This window comes from Dysidea avara, chromosome 13, assembly GCF_963678975.1.
Source record: "Dysidea avara chromosome 13, odDysAvar1.4, whole genome shotgun sequence".
NCBI lineage: Eukaryota > Metazoa > Porifera > Demospongiae > Dictyoceratida > Dysideidae > Dysidea > Dysidea avara.
Window position 1 is genome coordinate 16,357,773 of NC_089284.1, and position 19,147 is coordinate 16,376,919.

Consider the following 19,147-nt stretch of genomic DNA (forward strand, 5'->3'; position numbering starts at 1 on the left):
GGTCACGTGATATCACAATTAATCGTGGCCACGCCTTACTTGCCGATTTACCTTTACTCTCGCTTTACTAGTCATTGACTTCGTCGTCGTATTCAACTGATAAACAGTGAGTATACTATTTACAGACTAAACTTACACATTAACAATAAGAGAATGCATGCATGTAGCTTAGTCGTGCTTCTCTTGTATGGAAGAACGGCAATGCCGAATATTGGCCCGGAGTTTAAATAATTCAATCGATCTTCCCACTCATGCACCATTTCACAAAGACAGTTGAAGGAGGATGGGGGTGCTAACAGAGTTGTTGCATTATATAGTTGCCCGGGGCTGAGAAAATGATATCAAAGGGTTCCATGGAACCGGCCCCCTTTTGAAGCCTTTCTTTTACTCGAGATACTCTAATAGAGCAGTCACAGTAGTCTTTTGAGGAGCACTGTAGCAAGCTATGTATCTAGTTATAAATAAGGAAATATAGTTGGTGAGGGGCAGCTATTGTCAGCAGGTGATAACCTTTTTGTTTTGGTCTTCAACTTACAACTAGGCTGAAGTTGCAAAGTCTGGATTCGCCCCTGCAGGCTATATAGGTTGATACAACTAGTATGGTGTGTGAAGCATGTATGCAAGCTCTATCTACTGAGCTATAGGAGGGGGTCTGCAGGTATCAGGTGCTCACATAAGAATATTTAGCCCTCTGAGATTCATGTTAAAGGAAATAAAAATCATCATTGCATGGTCTCTATCCAGCAGTGGTTATACTAAAGCAGTGTCACACAGAGGGTAGAACATGTTGACCTTGAAAGTTGATTGGGGTGGAACCCCAGATGCTGAAAAGTGTTTAACTGATTTTTTAATCACTAAACAGTGCAGCAATATCAATCTACGTTGCAACTCTTCTGTTCAAAAATTTATTTCACCAGGGGAGGGAAATTGCCCACCACCCCTTAGAATCACTTATGGACTTAATTTCTGGTTTAAGGCAGGGTCCACAATGTGAAAATTGCAGTGATATCCTCCAATTGACTACCTAATTGTAATGCGTGTGTTAGGCTAAGTGTAACTTGAAGTTTAATAATTTAATTAACTGGTAAACAGCTTACTGACATCCATGCTGGGTACTCAGAGCATTGGTATGCTACTCGCAACTACAGAGAATGGTGTGCCCGTATAACCGGTTGTTCTGGTTTTGAGTGCCAAGTTGTAGGTGTTGCTTAGTCACCACAGTTGACTTTCTGGCTCTTACCCCCCCCCCCCCGCTCTTCCCCCCTCCTCCCCCACAAAAAGATATTATAATTAATGTATTATTATATTAATTTTCTTTTGACCTATATTTCGGACTCCTACCTTCACTCCCCAGGCAGGCTGGAGGCGTAGGGTTTCTTTGCCTGATTTTATAGGTTTTTCCATGTTTGTTGTAGTGTTTCCCAAAGCCTTTAGACTTAGTGCATACATAATTGTAAGCAATGATATGATCAAGTTGAAGGTTAACATAGAAAACTCTGGGACCCTGTCCTATCTACCTACCAAAACAACCACAATGGAGGTTGATTACTTTAAAGTGAGCCACATTACACCAGCATGACATCCAAATTTGTCTGGTAGTGATCAAACTATGAAAATGTCTTTTAAGATCACATGATTTTTAGCTATAGTGAATTTCATAGCTTTTATATGCCTTGATATTCATCCTCAAGATTGTATATGTAGTCTGTCATCAACTCAAAGTTGAGGTGGTTTGATTTTGTGGGTCAGATCCTGGTGGCAGCATGATTTGTGTGGCATTTTGACAGCCGCAAAAATGTTTCTGCTATGTAGTAGGTCAGCCAGGACCAGTACTAGTTAAAGTACCTGCATGAGGAATATGGTCACCGTGACGTAGCTACCATTGAGGCAACTGAGGCAGCTGCTTTGGTAAAAAAACAACAAAAAACTTGACAATTCAGGCTGAGCAGGCCTGAGTTTTGGCACCCCAAATTTTCTACTCAAACATTACTAGACACCATTACTGTACTACCACACATAACAGAATCTATGGTTGTAGTACAGTGGAGCCCACAGTCTGGCCTTCAGCTACTTGGTTTCAAGAGCATTTGCGGTAATAGAGCATTCACGGTATAGTTAATAGCCAATGTTCTCATTACATTGCTTTATATATAAATCATTTACATCTATGTTTATATAATTGTCTAAATTGCTTCTCATTATTAAGTTCCAGTGAGTCATCTGCATGGCATTGCATTGAGCTAATGCATATTATGCATTAGCAGTTGCAATCAAAAATAGTACTTGCCATTTCAAAATTAGGCATATATTCCTTAAGGGAGCATGCCCCCAGACTACCTACATTACTTGACATGTTTAGCACATGCAGTTGAGTATCACATGAAACAGGTAATCTCTGACTTGTATATCACGTCAGATCAATAAAAAGTAATGTGCATGACTATGACCTCCACTGCAGTCCAAGGATGGCCTACATGACCACTCCAAATATCTTTAGGCTATGGAGTAAGTCAGTTTTTGTGTTGAGTGCAATTAAACTAGTCTAATAATTGAAGCATGGTACACTGTAGCATTAACTGGAACAATTTACCCACTGACACTATTGAATCCCAATCTCTACAAGTATTTTTAGATAAATTATAGCTGACTCTTATCTATGTGATTTGTAATGTTTTCCTTACCTGAACATATCAGTTTATAACTGTGTTTTCAGTAATCATAATCATAACTAAGCTGTAAGCCTATGATTTGTATCAGAGTCTTCTGAAATGGTTTCTTCCTTTCAACCAGAGAGTCAACCTGCAAATGCTGTTCTATCCATGCATACTTGAAAGAGTTGTGAATCATTAGAGTCAGGAGAAGACCAGGTCCTAGCTGAGCAAGGTTAACGTTAGTAGCTAACTAGTAGCTCTATAAGCAATACATATGTCAACATTTGTGCTGCTTAGTTGGATATTTTGACAATAATATGTATCATAAACTAAACACCACAGAGAGCTGTTTTAACTTTGCCAGTGGGTTCAGTTCCTTGTGAACATTTGTTTTCATACATGAGATGTCTGAAAGACTGGAGTAGGTCCAGGGCTGCCCAGAGAAATTAAGGGGCCCAAGGGGCAAGGAGGTTTCCATTCTGAATCACAACTTTACCCAAGCTGTTACAGTAGGTTGAAGACCAAAAAAAAAAAAAAGGTCATTACATGCTGACAATGACAATAGCTGCTAGCTGCCCTCACCAACCATATCTCGTTATATTTATAAGCTTGCTACACTGCTCCTCTGAAGAATACTGTGACTGCTCTATTAGAGTATCTAGATCTGACTGCTCTATTAGAGTATATTGATCTTTTAAACAGGTATTCAAGGGGCCCTTCATGGGGCCTCCTGGGGCCCCTTTCAGGCTGGGGCCCGGGGGAAAATGCCCCAGTTGCCCCCCCCCCCTGTGGGCGGCCCTGAGTAGGTCTACAGGAAAGGATGAATGGCCTAGCACTGATGTACATTCACCAATGCAAAACCATTATTGATGAAGTTAATGTTCTAAAAAGATTTGACTGTAATGTAAGAGAAACATCTTAGCTGTATTTCTTTTAAGTACGTAGTAAATGTTGACCTGAATTATTTTGTAGAGTTGCAATTCAATTTAGTTTTTTAGAGTATAAACCTGGGGAGCCAGATAAACTAATTCAATCATAAAGTTTGTAGGGAATGACAAAGTTGATATACTATATGCACCTTGATGCTTGCATCACCATCATCTGGTTATATATATATATATATATATATATAATTATACTACTACTACTATACATATCTATTATAGCAAGCTGTTGTATTCAAACTTAAACATCTATTGCAAACCTTAACTAAATAAGAAGTAATTATGAGGTAGAGGACTACTTTAAATTTTCTGTCAAATTTAACACCAAATTCAATTTCAGGAAATTAAATTTTCTGGGGGATGCAACCCCCTAGATGACTCATGCTTTGCATTTTGGAGTGTGCTTTGCACACTGTAGAAATTTCTCCATTTTTTGTACCATACTCTAATCAGTGAACTGCAGGGAATATAGATAATGAACACTCTCAATTAGGTCAATGAATAACCTTGCCTTGGTGAAAAAATTTTCCTGGCTACACCGCTGGATTAAAATTGAAGCTTGTCAGCCATCTGCATGGCTAAGCCATCAATGACCTGAAATTTGGCAAAAAAACATGTGACTTTTGCAAACAGATATGAGAATGGATGCTGAATTGGTGATATAGTCTCCAATAGCAAGATACAAAGCTTGTAAACACTTAACAATTCGACAATCTCGTTCAGCAAACAAAAAAGCAAACAAACAAAAAAATTGATGCATGATATGATTAAAATTCAAATCAGAACACATACACAAAAGGAACCTAGTACTACTCTCCTTTTGTAAATGTCAGTGTTTATTGTTCACACAGGCATTGTATGGGACAGCGCAGGCATCATGGTGCCAGGTACTGTGATGTCATTGTAGACAGCTGGGCCAGCCAAGGCACTAAATCTAATGCATGCATACCTTCCTTGATATGGGAGAATGCTCCACCTATTTGTCACCTGTTCTAATATTTGTTTGCAAAAGTTGCATCTTCTGCAAATTTTCAACTCATTGATGGCTCAGCCAGAGGGCTAACAAGCTTCTTCAATTTTAACCACAAAGGTACTTTAGTCCTTGCTGGCTTATTACACAGTTGCTGCTTTAATTGTCCTGTTCTCCAGGACAAGAGACATTTTTACGTCAGAAACTGACCCACAAAATCAAACTGCATATACATTGAGTTGATAACAGACTATTTGAACATTGTTGAAAGTGAATATCAAGGCGTAGGAAGAAAACTACAAAATACTGCAATTAAAAATCATGTGGTTTTAAGAAATTTCCACCAGAAGAAAGCGACAAACTTGGCTGGCAGGCAGGTGTTATTTAAGTTACACTTAGCCTAACACATGCAATAGGTAGTTGATTGGAGGATATAAATTTTCCACATTGCAGAGTGACAATTCGGACCCTATTTAGGACTGAGGTTATTCTATTTATAGAGCATTTTCTTTGCAATATTGTAATTTAAAGGCATAGCTAGTGTCCTTTTGTTGTAAGATGTATATGTTGATTAAGAACTCTATGCAAATCTACTTGCATTATATATAGTCCACAGATGCAATCTACAAGTGGAAGGGATTTTGTTTGCACTATAGATTTAAACATATGTGTGAAGCTATGGTAGCAGGAATCTAAGGGCAGCACGACTTCCAGTATCTGTTGTAGCTTTGTCAGCTTTAAAGTTCTGTGCACCTTAAGCAATTTGGTATATTCAGCTCAATATTGACTTGTGAGATAGCAGTGCACTGATCAAAAGAAGTCCAATTTTAACTCACACACCGTTCCTTTTTCCTTTATAGTTTAAATAGTTTAATGATATCATTTTGGATGTTCTATTAGAGTGTTATGATTCTATAATATAGCAGCTTCAATTTAATTCTTACTCCTAAAATATAATTTTGACTTCCTCTTATTGATTCTTAAAAGAGAGACAATCCTCTTGCTGTATCTATCTTCTCGTTGCAATTACATCTGTAACTTCTACTTGGCTCCTAGCTAGCATGCACATAGTAAGGGGGTGCTTCAGCATTGTAATCACCTGCTCTTGGAGAGCACATAATTACCTTTCCCAATAACTGTTGGTCCAGACATTATTGACCAGTAATGTATAATACGTTTGTGTATAAATGGTTCACATGGAACATAATTAGTCTTGCTTTGGATCTGCATGGCAGTGATTTCATTGAAATGTGATATCGCAATTACTTCAAATAGTATCATATATATATAAAGATACATAAATTTCAAAATAAAACTGCAGTTTAAGCCAACATGCAGGCATGAAATCCTTAAGGCTACTCTTACTAAAATTTCATTCTCTGAATATGTCCATAAAAGGAAATCTCTGAATATGACATTGAAATCTGGAAGATGATTTTCCTTTGTTTCTGACTCCTTTTTGCTGTTGTATACATGCTATTTATTTGCAAAAATTTTTGCATAATGCAGGCTATCTTTCCAGATTGCAGTGATTATTGATGTTATAGAGTGGGTGTTATCTGTACATGATGACTACAAGAACAAATAGAAAACGAGGTCATAACAATTCAGAAGTATCCATTGAAAGAAAGAGGAAGAAAGGTAATATGTGTGTGCATCATATGTGTATATGCATCCATATATAGTTATATCGGTGGATATTATTCCAGCGTGCATGCATGCTATTCAAATTCAGTTGTTTCACTTCCCTAATCAAAATTCCTAATTTTTGTTGTACTTATAGGAAGTGCTTATTGTGCCTGCAGACACACAAATAGACAAAAGAACTAATGAAAATGTTGTCAAAGAAAATTGAACCCAGGATCCCAAAAACAACTGACCATGCAGTGATCTAAGCACTGTGCTACACTATTCAGAAGTATGAAGTTTATGCTAATAGTATGCTCCCTGCGGTCACTTGGTATGATGTACACAATTCAGAAGTATGATCATCATACTCAGAAGTATGTATATCATACCGTGAAGTATGTATATCATACTAAGCGACCACAGGGAACATATATACCATCAATTTACAGCGTATCATTGCCATTTATCAATACCCTTACTTTCATACATGTGAAACTAATGTAACCTGTCTGTATACTAAAGGAAGATGGCTGGATAAGAAACCAAAGCTGAACCTATAACCCTAAGCCTCATTTACATGTAAGCACAATGACATCTGTATGTATTAAGGTAGTTAAGTTTATGGTGAGTTCAAGCTAGCAGGTGTTAGGCTGACCTCTAACTCACCATAAACTTACCTTTATAATATACGACTATATACTGGTTTAGTAAAATGGTCAACTGCATTCAAGGGATTAAATGCCACTAGTATATCTTCAGATGTAGGCAACCTCCTTATTTCACTACTTTTTATTTCTATGATCCTTAATCAAAATTAAGTTATTGTACTTGTTTTTGTAACATAAGTATGACTGGTTAACTCATACATACTACATCAAAACTCCATAAATATCAATTTTGCATTTAAATATATAACCCAACCATTAATTACTGAAGTGAAGCACCAATAACACTTTTTAGCTATGTTCGCGTGGCCCACAAAATAACATAACCCAAAAACCAGCCTCCTGATGATGATGAGGCAGTATTGGTTAGGTAAATCTAAGTCCAAACAAGCTTTCATATCGACTCAAAATGCTTTCAACAATTGCTATGATTTTTTTTTTTAATTATTTAACGGAATTTTCTACTGACTGACTGACTTGAGTAACTGACTGACTGACTGATGCCTTCAGACAAGCGTAACTCAATAACAGCTAAGGTTACGGGCTTGATTTTTTCACTGTTCAACATCACCTTGGTACAAGAGGTGCCTTTTGGCATACCGCAGTACGTACAATACATTCTTCATGGACTTACCAGTGTCCTCCTTTGTGTCCCATTCATCTTTGCTGACAGCGAAAAAGGTCGATTTGGTGGTAGCATGTGATGGCTTCCCTTCAAACGGAAATCGTTTGTATTTTTCATAGTGGCTATTTTGATTGCAGCCAGAGGTGCTTTTCGAACAGTTCTTGATTTGTACTCCTGTGTAATGGGTTGAGCATAGCCAACAATGAAGTATAATGAATACTTCACTTTTCAGATGATAATTGATATAACTGGAGTGTGCAGCACCATTTCTTTCATTATGCATGGATTGCAAAGGTGTTTTTCGAACAGTTCTTGATTCGAAATGCTGTGTAACGGTTTGAACATAGCTGACCATGAAGAGTAATAGATACTTGATTTTTCAGATGATAATTGATTTAGCTGGGGTGCACGGTGCCATTTCAGATGTAGTATGCGTGGGCTCACCAGTCATAATAATTATTTGCAAAAAAAGTTAACAAATAAATACACACAAAAGATTGGAATTTTCAATTAAAGTAGGGACCATAGCACATCGACTAAAAAGTACTAAACAAGCTGGAGTAGTCCATGATATTAAATCACAGTAAAACAATAAGTGTTATATCCCTACTGTGCGTTTCCATAATAATGATATCTTGAGCACAGTAGGGATATAACACTTCTTATTGTTTTACTGTGATTTAATATCATGGACTACTCCAACTTGTTTCAGTACTTTTTATTGATGTGCTATGGTCCCTACTCTAGTTAAAAAGTCCAATTTTTTTGTGTGTATCATTATAAACGTGATACAGGGAACCATCACACACTACTGTGAATCAATATCTTTCACTGTAAGTGAAAAGAACTGGGACATAAAGGAGTAAATCCATCACACATATTGCAGTGTGCCAAAAGGCAACTGTCAGGCTTAAGTGACACCTAGCTGTGTGAAAAAATCATGTCTGTAACCTTAGCCATTATTGAGTTATGCTTGTCTAAGATGTCAAAGTTAGTTAGTTGGTCAGTAAAAAATTAAAATTCCGTAGCAACTTATTGGAAGAGTTTTTGGCCACCGTGAAGGCACTTTTGGGATTGGTTATACCTACTCAATACTGCCAAGGCACCATGCATGATGGTATTGTGAGGCTGGTTTCTGGCCAATATTCTTTTGTGAGAAAGTGCAAACCTCCGTGATCCCTAATATACAGTACTGCTGTATGATAATTACAGGATAACTAACCACTAACTGGCATCTGTCTTATTTGAGGAGGGATTCAAATTTCTGTAATGTGGCTGCTATTACTTGTCTTTGACAGGGTCCTGTTCAGTTGTTATAACATTTTTGTTTGAGATCATCCTCAACCTACTGAGCAATAATCCTCATGGAAATAACTAGCATTCAGATATTTTTGTTAATAATTGGTAGGTGTGGGAATAAGGCATTATGCTATCATTTATAGTGATTATTTAACAATATGAAAATCATAGTTTCAGTGTGAGAAATATCTAATCAGTTGCGGCACTTATGGTGCCTTGCAGTACTTTTGGGCTCCTGATATATAACATTATAGAGTTGTCTCACTCATTTATTCTCTGTAATAAAACAGTCAGGTAGACAAGGAAGTTTGCATTGGAATTGGATTTTGCATTTTCTATGCTTAAAGCAACAATTTTGCAATGTTGCTATGTGTTAATTCTTTTATTTCAGCAATAGATGATTTAACTGAAAAACCAGTTCAGATCATTTATCCTGATAGAGATAATCACACTTTTCAACTTAACATCAAGAAATTAGAGAAAATTTTACTCAGTGAAGAAGTTAAGGATAGCAAGGTGATGGTACTGTCTGTTGCTGGAGCATTTCGTCAAGGAAAGTCCTTTCTTCTGAACTTCTTCATCAAATACCTGAAAGCAGTAGAATCTGGTGGTAGTCAGGTATCCATGGTTGCGATGCACATATAAAATACACATTGTGCCAGTGCATAAAACATGACTGCAAGTTTATACCACCATAAGGGTTGTAATTTATAATTCTATATTCACAATGGCTTGCTTGATTATCATATTTACGAATGGATCTGATAAAAGAGGTCTTATTATTGCCTTTCTGAATTTCCAACTTTAACTAATCGCCACTTCTCATGTTTCTAACCTATCACCTTAAAATTACACCAGGAAATAGTGATATGAAATTAACCAAATTACAAACTGGTACCTTATTTACACGTCAAGTTATGGATTGCCAGGCAGCAGGAAAGTCTATAGATCTCTTTTCGCACATTGGGTCATGTTATATGCATGCAGGTTATAACCAGGGGACTGTGTAAACCATAGAATGAGGGTATAATATACATGGTAGACAATTACAATTACAAATGCTAAGATTTAATTATACAATTATACCTATAACTGTACAGAATGCACCAACCCGATTTCCTATATTCATGCTTTAAAATAAATTATCATGATCAACACTAGCCATGTACATTATATCTAGTGGACCTATGGGTGGGATTCTTTAGAGCTTTGGTTCGGGTATAACCATCATGACATGTTACCTAACCAAGTACATATGAGAACTTCTCATTTGTGATGTATGTAATTGCAACATATATAGTAACTTTGTTCCCACCTCTACAATACTTGTATGCTTTACTAGTACACATGTCAGTAGAGTTCTGTTGCAAGTGTCAAATCTCATGCTTTATGATGTTTACTCCATCCAGAAAAAAGCTTGGTTGGGTGATGGCCACAAGCAGTGGTTGACCGATGGTGAGAGGAATGAAGGTCACGCGTGGCAGTTCAGTGATGATGTCAATTCACCATCAGCTAGAGATGAACCACTGAAGGGATTCTCATGGAAGGGAGGAACTAGCAAGGTTACTACTGGGATTTTTATGTGGAGTAAACCGTTTATTCTCACTGAACCTGAAACTGGAGAAAAGGTAACAACCTGTTTTATGAATGATACACTTTACATTACTCACACAAACATCTCCAGTGAAACTCTGTAAGGTGTAATAAACTTATATACAATAAACCAAAATAGCCCAACTGTAAATATAGGATGTATACTGCCTTAAATATCAATAATTGTTATAAAAGCAAATGTGTTAGTTCTTAACTTAAAAGCAATACCCTTGTTTACAATTGGGGATGGTGTTTTAATCTTGGTCGCATTTGTTTTTGTATCCTTTTCTCTAACCAGGGGCGGAACAAGTGCACTCCACCCCTTACTTTTTTTATCTTAAGAGTTAAAAGCATTGCCACAAGTGCTATACAACACTCAAAAAGTGGTCTTAAGATGGCACTTGGCTTCGCCTTGTGCTATATTTGTCTCTCTCCCACATATTTTTGTGCCATATTTCATTTTATATTTTTTCATATAGCACAAGCTTGGCAATGCTTTAATTGGTATGTATAGCTGGCACACCCCCTCTTTCCAAACTCCAGATCTGCCCCTGCTAAAAAATGTTTGTGAAAATCTTATTCACATTGTGTTTACGCAAAAATATGTAATTTATTGTTCCTAAACACTGGAAATTATGTCACATTTACTTTTAAGATGGCTAAATTTTAAGTTTCAAGTTGATGATATTATTAGTGCTGGGTGGTATTGAAAAATAGCAAATGGTATACCTTTCATAAAAAGTATCACAGCATTACTAAATATCATGGTGTTAATGTAAAAGCCATTAGTATTAAAGTAACTGCCATTTACCTCAATAAAGTATCAATACCCATGGTAGCTCAGCAAGTCTCAGGTACAAATTACCACAAAAAAACTTGTTTATACTGTTTGATTAGCTGGCTATATCACCACCTGCCTACAAGCATTGTCACATGTCTGGTTGCCTTCTAAATATGGGATGAAACAAGCCCACAGGGAGGCCATAATGCCCAGACGGTATGGCGGTATTAAAAAAACAGATGGTATCTATACCCGTATGACTTAAATATCACATATTACTAACAATACTGGTATATCGCTCAGCTCTAGAAATTATATAATAAGTTGGTATTTTAAGGCAGTGTATGTAACATGTGCAAAAAGGATGACAATCCATTAATGTTTTCAAAACTTTGGTGGCACACATCTTGGGAATCCCTATAGAGGTAATTTTACTCGAATATGGTATTTAATCTGGAGTGGGGCATGACTGTGATTTTATAAAATAACTAAGTATGCATGAAAATAGTTTCTGTTACTTTGCACACTTTTATATTTCAGTTCATATGACACACAACCATGATGTGTATCAATACACCACACACACATATTGTATATCTATATTACACTGTGTAGATAGCAGTGTTACTGATGGACACGGAAGGGACATTTGACAATGAGACCACCATGGCAGATTGGTCAGCAGTGTTTGCTATGAGTACACTAATCTCATCAGTACAAGTTTATAACTTGTCCCAAATGATACATGAAAATGAACTTCAAAATCTTCATGTAAGACAATCACACAAAAGCAGCCAAGCTGTGAAAAAATGGCGCCGCCTTAAAAAGCCTGGGTGAAAAAAGATGTGAAATCAAAGGTGGCAGCCAAGAAATGGCTGCAATGATGTTAATGCTAATAAATTTTAACACTGTACACAGCCATTATTAAAATTTTTAGCATTAACATCATTGCAGCCATTTCTTGGCCGCCACCTTTGATTTCACAACTTTTTTCACCCAGGCTTTTTAAGGCCACACCATTTTTTCACAACTTGGCTGTTTTTGGGTGCATTTCACTTCTTTTTGTACTTTATAAGGCCCCAAAACCAGCCTATGACTGACTTTACTCACATTTCTTTTTTTCTATGTGTAGATACAATGATGGTTATTGAAGACAGACTTATAAATGTATTTCATTGCATGATTTAATTCAATATTTGATAATATTATTGTAGTACTCTAATAGAATGCACATTTTTTGAGCACTTCTAATAGAACATACATAGAATGTTCTAAAACAATTTACTACTTTTATTAGTAGATCTATGAAATTACAAATGTTTGATTATGAGCAGATTTCAACTAGAAATTTCATTTATAAAGCAGAATTTCATTTATAAAGCAGAATTTCATTTATAAAGCAGAATTTCATTTGTAAAGCAGAAATTAAGTGAGGTGATCAGCCAAGGTAACAGTGGTTCAGTGGTTAATGGATTCAGGTGTTAGGTATTGAGATCCCTGGTTCAAACTCTGGTAAGTTTTTTTTCTTTTTTCGACATTTTTTGCGCACCTTTTTTTACCCCCCGATGACTGCTCTATTAGAGTATCTCAATCCCACAATTTTACACTTACTTGGTTTTTGCTTTATAACTTTGTTGCTGTAACTCTATTGCTATTCCTACACTTGGTTTACCCTGTAGCCGTGACAGAAGTTTGATCTTTTTTTACGTGAATAAATGCTCATAACTCCTTGAAGGTTCCTCAGATTCACAACAAACTTGGTACATGAATCCACCGTTACATGCTCCTCATTTGACCAAAAATCAAGGCAATCAAGCTACACATTTGCATTTTATAGCAATTTTTGCAAAGTGTGCAAAAAGAAATCAAAGCCCCTGTAGCCCCCCATATGGCATAAGAAGAAGAAAAAATGAAGAAATTAAAGCGAAATCTTGAGTGCCCATATCTCGCAAATGGCTGTTGCGAATTTAATCAAATCAGGTGTGTGGCATACCCTACCTGGGGGACAGCTATAATGCAAAAATGGTGTGCTTTGGAGAAGGGCCATGGAGCTATGCACTCATGAAAAAGCTGTTTTCTTTCTTCATGTCAATATACTCACAGTGTGGTCGCCAGCTTTCTTGGTCACACGACACACTACCGTGTGTCTTGATCACATTGATGCACACACAAAATGTAGATCTATTGTAGTTCGCAGCAATATTCATAAGTAACCAACAAGTAGGCTTGAGCCAATTATGCTTTGAAAATAGCCTATTATGCTTTTGAGCAGTGCTCAAAAACAAAATCAAGATTATGCTCTAGAGTTGACTTTTATTATTAGAGTATCCCAGCCCTTCCTGACTGCTGTATTGAAGTAAGTGACTGCTCTATTAGAGTATTTTGATCTTATTTCTGTGAAGTGTGAATAATCAGCCAAGAAACAATAACATTGCACATTTTTCTTGATATGAAATGCAGGTGTAGTGTGTTCATGTTTTGTTGTATTTTGGCATGCGCATTTCACATTTAATTAAAATTCTTGAAAATCGTCCTATTATGCTGGCCGTTTGATGCTTTTGCTAGCCTATTATGCTCAAAATCATGCCAACATAATTGGCACAAGCCTATCAACAAGAACAGCAAAATGTAATAGCTACATGGCCACCATTTACAGGCAAAAGTAGTCTGAACTCCCTATTACGACATTTGGAAAAGTCATATTATTAAGACTGATGTACAGTGAATATGTGAGAATCACAGTAAAAGACTCACATAATTATATCTACTATCATACAGTATGATAATACTGTATAGTAGGGACCACAAAGGAGTAGGCGTGGCCCACAAAATATTATCACCCAAAAACCAACCAGACGACGATGAAGCAGTATTGGTTAGGTAAAACTAAGCCCAATAAAGCTTTCTGATTGACCCAAAATGCTTTCAACAAGTTGCTACTGAATTTTAAAAATTTTTTATTCAACGGAATTTTCTACTGACTGACTGAGTAACTGACTGATTGATGCCTTCAGACAAGCGTAACTCGATAACGGCTAATGCTACGGGCTTGATTTTTTCACTGTTCGATGTCGCTTCGGCCCGACAGGTGCCTTTTGGCATACCACAGTACGCGCAATGCATTCTTCATGTACTTACCAGTGTACTCCTTTGTGTCCCATTCATCTTTGCTGACAGCGAAAAGTGTCGATTTGGCGATAGCACATGATGGCTTCCCTTCGTAACAGAAATCGTCCGTATTTAACGTAGTGGCTATTTTGAAAGAAGAGGTGGTTTTCAAACAGTTCTTGATTCGTACTGCTGTGTAATGGGTTGAACATAGCCAACAGTGAAGCGCAATGGATAGCACATGCAGTTAAGTAGCACACCAAAGCAGATAATCTCTGATTTACAGATCATACTAGATCAATAAAAACTGAGTAGTGTGCATGACTATGACCTTCATTGCAGTCCACAGATGGCCGGACCACTCAAAATCTCTGGGCTCCGGCCCTGCAATGGGTTGAACATAGCTGGCAATGAAGCGTAATGGATAGTTCACTTTTCAGACAATAAGGGGCTGGGTATTTCGGATGCAGTATGCGTGGGTTCACCAGTCATAATAAAATTATTTACATAAAAAGTTAACAAACAAGTACATGAAAAAATTTGGAATTTTCAACTAGAGTAGGGATCATAGCACATCGATAAAAAGTACTGAAACAAGTTGGAGTAGTCCATGATATTAAATCACAGTAAAACAGTAAGAAGTGTTATGTCCCTACTGTGCATTTCTGTTGAGCACAGTAGGGACATAACACTTCTTACTGTTTTACTGTGATTTAATATCATGGACTACTCCAACTTGTTTCAGTACTTTTTATCGATGTGCTATGATCCCTACTCTAGTTGAAAATTCCAAAATTTTTTCATGTACTTGTATATATAAGCTATAGTATATAGACAATTCAACCAACAGAAACACTATAGGCTCAAGGTTTGCTTGTTGTGTAGCTTAGCTTGCAGAATAATAACTTTTATAGTTTTATGACTTCACTTACTGCACCACTGATAATGTTCATGCAGTCTACATACATGTCATCTTTTACTCTGGCTATTAACAGAAGTGTAAGACATGCCACTATACCACTCGAAATGTAGATACATTGTAGTCCAGTATCAACGCCAACAATAACAAGGTGTGTAGCCAAGAAAGCAAAAGCACTCATCTCTAATGGTAAACATTTACCAATCACTGCTGTGAGTGTAGCAGCGGTTTTGCCATCCTTACCACACTCTGATAGCCTATTAAATGTTGTGAAAATTGTACAGAGCTGACTACTTGCTGTTCCAAAATTATAGCTCAACGTAAACTTTATAACGCAGTTGTGTGTTCCACAAAACCATTTAATGGTTGCTTAACATTACACAGCATTCTACTATGTTTCCTTGGCTTATATGTAATGTGAATATTTAATTGTCATGGAATAAAATTGTGTGGTTTGTTAGTTTTAATAGCCACAACACAACTAACATTCTTTTGACACAAAATTTGAACTTGATATTGTATGTTGATTTCCATTTGCTCATGAGATCACATGGTCACAACTTGATGTAATAGTCTGCTAGCCTAACTATGGTATATAATTTTTGTGCAAAACTATACTACCATTTGAAAATCTGGTTACATAAAACACAGTGATGGTTTCAACTGGTATCCCTCTACTTTGATTTAGGTGTTTATTGATTATGGAAAGTCACTGATGGAAGAATGTAGTGATTGCAAGCCTTTTCAGGTTAGTATGTGTGTGTGTTTGTCTTAAACAGACACTTTATTTAACAATATACATGCTTGTTTAGTCACTATTGTTTTTGGTGAGAGACTGGTACCATCCTGATGACTACTCATTTGGATCTGCTGGTGGACAAATTTACCTCAACTACGTGTTACAAGTCAGTGTTTATTTGTGAGATATATAGTTCACAGTGTTGGGAGTAATGCGTTACTTATGTAACGCGTTATGTAATATTATTACTTTTGTGGTAACTAAGTAATATAACGGAATACGCTATAAAAACAGGTAATATAACTCAAGCTACTTTACTTACAAATGTAACGCGTTACCTAAGTAATATAGTTACTGTAACAAATCTAATATTATGTAATATTATTACTACAAGTAACGAAGTTACTAATATCATTAGTAATCCACTGAGTAACGCCTAGCCACAACGAAGTAATGAAGCCTACTGAATGAAGCTTATTTACCAGTTTCTTACTTATAACCAAGATTTGCACTTTGTCCAACAACGCAATCATGTCACGTGATAAGGTGGTAGTTTCACACGTGACAGCTGAAGGCCATGGACACAAAGTAATATAATATGTAATATTATTATAGTTACTTTATTTTATGGGTAATATGTAACTGTAACTAAATAGTTCAGTTGCATGTAATATGTAACTAGTTACTTTTAAGAAGTAACTTGCCCAACACTGATAGTTCATTGCTATTGTCGATAGAGTAGCATAGTGTGAAAGTTATGCTATATATGTATGTATTTGTGAGAAAAGAATGAAACTTTCCATATCAATTATAATCCTAATGAAATTTATTTTTTGGTATGATACCATCACAGATTTGACCTTTGTACTGAAAAATCAGCAAGTTTGTCTTTGTTTCCCTGAGGCATTGTTTACATTGTTATAAAAGTAAAGGTCTTAAACTAAAACAATGATTTTGTTTTGCCTATTTTGATCTGAAGTTATGGGGTGAATCAAAAGTGGTAATGCTTCTTGAAGCTACAGGTCTCAATACTTGCAAGATCCTTTACTGCTTGTCTGTGATATTATAAAGATAAAATACCCATAATATTATGCTATTGTGTTAAAGTATGCATGTCTGTATTCATATGTCCAGGATTTTATGCAGCAAATTGGATGGTTTTCCATTACTAACACATCATAATAGTTTTTGCAGTAAAAGCAAAACTGAATGGACACATCTATTTAGCCGAAAAATATAGACCTCTAGTAGGTGCAAAAATGTCTTAAATGGAATTCAATCGTGACACAATGTTAGGAGTGATTTTTCCTATCACATATCATAGCTAGCTAGACAGGCTACGGCTAGCTATAACAGGCATCAGAATGAAAGACCTTTTCAAATGTGTTCAATAGATAAACTAGCATCCAGTCACTATTAATGTATAGATTCTTTGTGATATATACACTGTATTATGCTGGCATTCTTTTTGTAGGTAAGTGAATCCCAGCACCAGGAGCTGAGGACTGTGCGAACCTACATTCGACGATGTTTTGAGGAAGTGAAATGTTTTCTCTTGCCACATCCTGGGCTTAAAGTAGCTACTGATAAAAACTTTGAAGGAAAATTATCACGTACGTGGCCAGTATTACTTCATATTAATTATCTTATCTCGTAATAAAATAGTAAGGCTCACACTATTTGTTTACCTTTATTATATGTTAAAACATAGCCACGAGTGCTATATGAAAAATATTCGCCTCGTGCTTTATTAGCATCTCTGCCGCGTGCCTTGTGCTTTGTTTTTCATATAGCATGAGCAAGGCTATGCTTTAAATGATTTATGGAACTTTCTAGTCGTGTAGCTTCACCATACACTAGGACTCGTAATTAACACACGTTGCACGAATTATTAGCAGCAGACATGGGTCAAGCACTTAGGTCAAGGGCTTGAAGCACTTCACCTGTATAAGTGCTTAAGTACAAGCACAAGCACAAATGCTGCAATTGAGTACATGCTTCAAGTACAAAGTGAAGCACTATTTAAATGCTTGATATAATTACTTAATTACTTTATTAACAAACAAATACAATAGGTGCATGCAGTCATGCACCTATTGTTTTAAGTACTATTGTTACAATGAACAAACATCAATCGGTAAAAGTTTCATCTTTCAATCTGCACCTCTCAGGCCTGAAGACTTTCCCTGCTACACTGAATAATTGTTCTACAGGTACACCTTATAGAACAATTATTCACATTTGATAGCACCTTTTGGCTGTTAAATGAGAAGCTCATTGGATCAGAGACTTTTGATAAGAACTGGCAGCTTTTGTGCTTTAAATGTGCTTATAAGCACTTTGAAATATAAGTAATTAAGTACCAGCACAAGCACAAATGCTGCACAGTAACAAATACTTTTAAGCACTTCAAAGTACTTCAAAACAAGTGCTTAAGGTGCTTATAAGTACAAGTGCTTAAGGCTTGACCCATATCTGATTAGCAGCTTGAACACACACAAACTAGTTTAACAAAGTAACTCACGCATAGTTCACCATATTTTGGCATGGAAGACGTTCATCGCATATTTTGGCAGGTTTTGCTCGCAACCCACAATCGATTCTATTGTGAGTCACATAGTGAAATATTTCCGTGATATCTCCAGGACTTGTCCGTTTGCATTAACGAATGTAACAGCAACGTTACCTTCTCCCACCCATCATTGAAGCATTTAGATATGTCTATAAAAGCAATCCAGTGGTAGAACTCGTATTGGCTGGGGTGATTGATCACTCAGCGCGGCGAGGCTATCAGCCTTCACCGGCATGGGTGATTAGTCATACTGGCATGAGCCCTGCAGGCTATTAGCCTGCACTAAGGCACGTGGGCAACTGTGCTTTATTGCCCACAAAGAGTGCTTTATTGCACAACAAAGAGTGCTTTATTCGTTCAATAAAGCACTCTTTGCGAATAAAGCACTCTTTGCGAATAAAGCACTCTTTGCGAATAAAGCACTCTTTGCGAATAAAGCACTCTTTGCAAATAAAGCACTCTTTGCGAATAAAGCACTCTTTGCGGTGCAATAAAGCACTCTTTGTGGTCATGAAGCACTGTTGGCCGGCTGAGAGTGTACTTTATGAAATTTAAAGTACATTTTCCTTCGATCTCGCCCACGCAAAGTTCTATAAAACTTCTTTTATCTTCAGTAGAATATTTATATTGTAGGTTTTGAAAATTCTGCTAA

At 36.6% G+C, this 19,147-nt stretch overlaps 1 protein-coding gene across 5 annotated transcripts in view; it reads left to right on the top strand.

Annotated features, from left to right (window-relative positions):
- Nucleotides 1-6: 6 nt before the first annotated feature.
- Nucleotides 7-19,147, top strand: part of LOC136242106 (atlastin-3-like) — a 40,141-nt gene continuing 21,000 nt past the window's right edge. For 2 of the 5 annotated variants that reach the window (XM_066033497.1, XM_066033500.1), the window contains exons 1-8: nt 7-106; nt 6,075-6,206; nt 9,175-9,401; nt 10,193-10,411; nt 11,773-11,928; nt 15,873-15,932; nt 15,997-16,089; nt 17,398-17,536. In XM_066033497.1, coding sequence (XP_065889569.1) covers nt 6,131-6,206; nt 9,175-9,401; nt 10,193-10,411; nt 11,773-11,928; nt 15,873-15,932; nt 15,997-16,089; nt 17,398-17,536 — 970 coding nt within the window. In that variant the 5' untranslated portion in view covers nt 7-106; nt 6,075-6,130. Of the gene's footprint in view, nt 107-2,790; nt 2,884-6,074; nt 6,207-9,174; nt 9,402-10,192; nt 10,412-11,772; nt 11,929-15,872; nt 15,933-15,996; nt 16,090-17,397; nt 17,537-19,147 lie in introns of all 5 variants that reach the window. The other 3 variants (XM_066033499.1, XM_066033501.1, XM_066033498.1) reach the window with 3 other exon arrangements.